Source organism: Electrona antarctica, assembly GCF_951216825.1.
Source record: "Electrona antarctica genome assembly, chromosome: 21".
In the NCBI taxonomy this organism is placed as follows: Eukaryota; Metazoa; Chordata; class Actinopteri; order Myctophiformes; family Myctophidae; genus Electrona; species Electrona antarctica.
In genome coordinates, this window is record NC_136802.1 from 275,098 (window position 1) to 280,614 (window position 5,517).

General features: G+C 49.7%; 1 protein-coding gene across 1 annotated transcript in view; it reads left to right on the top strand.

The window, feature by feature from the left end:
• Positions 1–1,397: 1,397 nt before the first annotated feature.
• The window catches only part of prph (peripherin), a 23,674-nt gene continuing 19,554 nt past the window's right edge, over positions 1,398–5,517 (top strand). The window contains 4 exon segments of the mRNA XM_079490784.1: positions 1,398–1,598; positions 1,600–1,693; positions 3,854–3,964; positions 4,690–4,904. Of these exon segments, the coding sequence (XP_079346910.1) occupies positions 1,426–1,598; positions 1,600–1,693; positions 3,854–3,964; positions 4,690–4,904 (593 nt within the window). The 5' untranslated portion in view covers positions 1,398–1,425.

Consider the following 5,517-nt stretch of genomic DNA (forward strand, 5'->3'; position numbering starts at 1 on the left):
CCCGATGTGCTGGTTGGTGCCTTGCATGGCCTCCGCTGCAATCGGTGTATGAATGTGTGTGTGAATGGGTGAATGTAATGCAGTGACAATAAACACTGTATCTATATTTAAGCATCTTATCTATAAACCGTGTTGTGAACATCTTATCTATAAACCGTGTTGTGAACATCTTATCTATAAACCGTGTTGTGAACATCTCTCCCTTACAGTGGTCTATATTTAAGCATCTTATCTATAAACCGTGTTGTGAACATCTTATCTATAAACCGTGTTGTGAACATTAAAGGTGGGTACTCGGGGACCCACGGAGCGCGGGTCTCTCCCTTCCAGTGGTCGGATGTTCCAACGAGCCACTGGAGGAAGGAGCTGACTTCTAAATGTCAGACAAAGTGAAGAACACGGATGTTTCTGGACGTGTGTGGAATGGAGCATAGCTGCAACACGCCGTGCTGCAACACGCCGACGCCGTGCTGCGGGTGGATCAAATAACTGCAGAGTCATGGCAGTTCCTCTGCCTGTTGGGAACATCAATACAGGATTACATTACAGAGACAGAGAGAGGAGGGAGGGGGGGAGGGGGGCATGGTGTGATGCAAATCAGGCTTTAAGAACAAATCGTTTAGAGAAGCAACCACTGCAAGATTGTGGCGTGACTCGTCAAGGACTTTAAGAAACAAGCTCTGAAGGGCATTCATGGTAGAAAGAGGTGACCGACTGGACGACATAAGTGGAGAATGAGCGAAGTGGAGAGATTGTTGCCGCATCAATTTGATCATAAATCAGTGGTGCGGTGGTGGTGGGGTGGGGTAAGGGTGGGGCTGGGGGGGTGTGGGTGGGGTGGGGGGGTGGGGGGGTGTGCTGCTGTGCAGGCGATCTTTAGTTATTGACGCAGTAATTGTAGGAAGGAGGCTTGGCCCGCTGCCAACACCCCCTATATCATGGATAACAGCATGTGTGGAACATGGGGGGGGGGGGGGGGGGGGGGGGGGGAAGGGGAGGGGGGGCGCATGGAGACAGCATGCAGAGAACGGAAGCACAGAGAGAGGGAGGGAGGCAGGGAGGGAGGGAGGGAGGGAGGGAGGAGCAGGGTGGGGCCTAAGGCTGGGATGCTGAGGAGAGAGATGGGAGGGTGTGGTTGGAGGAGAGGAGAGGAGAGGTGGGGGCTTGCTTCGGAGGAGGAGGAGGAGGAGGGATGAGCGATGTTCAGCCGGGGTGTATAAATACCCGGCCTCTCCTCAGTGGGACGTCCTGTTGCTTCACACACACGTCGACCAACATCCAAAGCTTCCATCTCTCCAACCACAGCTCCGTAAAACTTCCATCTCTCTTGAAAGGAACAGGATAAGGATCGGTCAGAGAGCTCGACGCAGCAGAGAAGCTACTAAAACCACCAGCGAGGTATATAAATAAATCTACCCGACCATCATGAGCCACCCGTCCGGCCGCAGCTCGTCCTCCACCTCCTACCGTCGCACCTTCGGCAGCCCGGGCGGCATCGGCATGTCGTCGTACGCTGGCGGAGTTCACTCCTCGTCCTCCCGCATGCCCGGCGGCGGGGCGGGGGCGCGCTACGGCCGCTCCATGTCCCCCCGCCCTGTCGGCGTCTCGCTCCAACGCCTACCACCACCAGAACCAGCACCGCCCCCTTCGCTCTGGAGCCATGATGCCACCGCGCCCACTCTCCTACGAGAAGGTAAAGTCATTCTACTTCTACAACACCGCCACACAACCCCCCCCCCCCCCCCCTTCCCTCACACAATGCAGATCACTTACATATTTTAAAACAGGCCTTTCGGTGTGTTTCCTCCTCCGCGTCATCAGTGCCCATACCCGATGCGGGGTTGGCGAAAGGGCCTTTCTGTGTGGAGTTTGCATGTTCTCCCCGTGTCTCCTAGGGTAGGTACCCTCACATGTTCTCCCTGTGTCCCCTAGGGTAGGTACCCTCACATGTTCTCCCCGTGTCCCCTAGGCTAGATACCCTCACATGTTCTCCCCGTGTCCCTTAGGGTAGGTACCCTCACATGTTCTCCCCGTGTCCCCTAGGGTAGATACCCTCACATGTTCTCCTCGTGTCCCCTAGGGTAGGTACCCTCACATGTTCTCCCTGTGTCCCCTAGGGTAGGTACCCTCACATGTTCCCCCGTGTCCCCTAGGGTAGGATACCCTCACATGTTCTCCCCGTGTCCCTTAGGGTAGGTACCCTCACATGTTCTCCCCGTGTCCCCTAGGGTAGATACCCTCACATGTTCTCCTTGTGTCCCCTAGGGTAGGTACCCTCACATGTTCCCCCGTGTCCCCTAGGGTAGGATACCCTCACAAAAACATGCAGTTATTTGTGAGGTCTCTAAACTGCCTCCCCCTGGCCAGCCGGGGCGCCTGATGGAGGGAAAAGGAACTGGTCGGAATAACGTGTTCCTTCCATGCGCTACGTCCGGCCGGGGAAACTCCCCCCTGTCACATGAAAAGAATCAGCTTGGACTCCTCATGCATAGAAGGAAGCATGAGGTCAGTCCGCTGCCCCCCCCCCCCAGGTTGGCAGATTAAGTGTAGCGCCCAGGATTACATTAGATAATTCACACCGGGGGAAAAAAATGGGATGCAAAATCCGGAAAAAACAAAACAAAACAGGCCTTTCAGCCCCAGGCAGAGGAAATTATGAAATTAGATTTTTTTGGTTGTTTTTACCTGTGATGATATTGATATGTGTTGTTGCCTAAATGGAAACAAGACCGCAAGGACTTTGTTTTGGTGAGATCCCTTTTGGACAAAGGGCTAGATCTTAACCCTTAACTCCAGAGGGCCACTATAGTTCCACACTCACTCCAGAGGGCCACTATAGTTCCACACTCACTCCAGAGGGCCACTATAGTTCCACCCTCACTCCAGAGGGCCACTATAGTTCCACACTCACTCCAGAGGGCCGCAATAGTTCCACACTCACTCCAGAGGGCCACTATAGTTCCACACTCACTTCAGAGGGCCGCAATAGTTCCACCCTCACTCCAGAGGGCCACTATAGTTCCACACTCACTCCAGAGGGCCACTATAGTTCCACCCTCACTCCAGAGGGCCACTATAGTTCCACACTCACTCCAGAGGGCCGCAATAGTTCCACACTCACTCCAGAGGGCCACTATAGGTCCACACTCACTCCAGAGGGCCACTATAGTTCCACCCTCACTTCAGAGGGCCACTATATTTCCACACTCACTCCAGAGGGCCACAATAGTTCCACACTCACTCCAGAGGGCCACTATAGTTCCACACTCACTCCAGAGGGCCACATTGCAAAAAATAGCCGATCTACAAGCTCAAAAGGTGTCACACTGCGACGTGTTTTGAACTTGTAGATTTTATTTTTGCTATTATTTGAATTGAAATCCTGAAAAGTTAAAAGTTAGTTTTGTAATTGTCCTTATTTTCTTCTTAGGTTTTCTGAGCTCAATTGCACCCAAAACAATCTGAACTTTCAACATTCAGTAGATGTTCTGTGGTTTGGGGGGTTTTCTGGCTTTCTGGCTTTCTGTTGTGTCATATTATGACACAACAATTTGCCAGCAGATGTCACTGTTATGGGATTTTGCTTGTTTTCGTTGCAGCTCAAAAGGCTTCAGAACACACAGAGAAAACCCCAGCCCACAGAAAATCCACTGAATGTTCAAAATAAATGAAACTGAAGGTCATGAAACCTTTAAATTCAAATCCCTTTAATCCAAATAATGCAATTATTATATATTATAATCATTAAATCCCTTTACTCCCTTTACGCCAGGTCAAATAATGCATTATTACATAATGTATTATATTATATTATATTATATATTAAATCCCTTTACTCCATGGCCGGGTCAAGGTGGACTTCACGCTGGCCGAGGCGGTCAACCAGGAGTTCCGCGCCACGCGCAGCAACGAGAAGCAGGAGCTGCAGGAGCTCAACGACCGCTTCGCCTCCTTCATCGACAAGGTGCGTTTTTTCTTTAGTTGTTTAGATGCTCTAGGGCAGTATTATGCGTGTCTTAACTACCAGGTCTTATGACTTAAGTTAAGACCTGGAGGCGTGGTCAATGCCATTTGGCTATGGCCAAACAGCATTGACCACGCCTCCAGGTCTTAAGTTAAGTAATAAGACCTGGTACTTAAGACACGCATAATACTGCCCCTAGAGTCTAGAGTGTAGCCTATAGTTAGTAGTTACACTCACTACGTATATTTAGTTATAGAGTCTAGAGTGTAGCCTATAGTATATAGTTACACTCACTACGTATATTTAGTTATAGAGTCTAGAGTGGAGCCTATAGTTAGTCGTTACACTCACTACGTATATTTAGTTAAATAGTCTAGAGTGTAGCCTATAGTATATAGTTACACTCACTACGTATATTTAGTTATAGAGTCTAGAGTGTAGCCTATAGTATATAGTTACATTCACTACGTATATTTAGTTATAGAGTCTAGAGTGCAGCCTATAGTTAGTCGTTACACTCACTACGTATATTTAGTTATAGAGTCTAGAGTGTAGCCTATAGTTAGTATAGTTACACTCACTACGTATATTTAGTTATAGAGTCTAGAGTGTAGCCTATAGTATATAGTTACACTCACTACGTATATTTAGTTATAGAGTCTAGAGTGTAGCCTATAGTATATAGTTACATTCACTACGTATACTTCGCCTCCTTCATGGACAAGGTGCGCTACCTGGAGCAGCAGAACAGCGGCCTGCAGACCGAGCTCAACCAGTTCAAGGGTCAGCAGCAGCACGGCCAGCCCAACCGCGCCACGGAGCTGTTCCAGGACGAGCTCAGGGAGCTCCGCGCGCAGGTGGACGCCGTGGGCAAGGAGAGGGACCAGTACCAGTTAGAGAGGGACAACCTGGTAGAGGACGTCAATACCCTGAAGCAGAGGTAAGACTATAGGAGAGGGACCAGTACCAGTTAGAGAGAGACAACCTGGTAGAGGACGTTACCACCCTGAGACAGAGGTAAGACTAGGAGAGGGACCAGTACCAGTTAGAGAGAGACAACCTGGTAGAGGACGTTACCACCCTGAGACAGAGGTAAGACTAGGAGAGGGACCAGTACCAGTTAGAGAGAGACAACCTGGTAGAGGACGTTACCACCCTGAGACAGAGGTAAGACTAGGAGAGGGACCAGTACCAGTTAGAGAGAGACAACCCACTGAGACAGAGGTAAGACTATAGGAGAGGGACCAGTACCAGTTAGAGAGAGACAACCCACTGAGACAGAGGTAAGACTATAGGAGAGGGACCAGTACCAGTTAGAGAGAGACAACCCACTGAGACAGAGGTAAGAACAGAGGGTGTGCACATGCATAACGTGAATGGCAGATCGAGTGGCAAAGTGAATTTAATGTTGACATTTAATGCAATCAAATAGCTGACTTTTCTGATTGGATGTATGGGCTGTCAATCAGATAGGACTTTTCTGATTGGATGTATGGGCTGTCAATCAGATAGGACTTTTCTGATTGGATGTATGGGCTGTCAATCAGATAGGA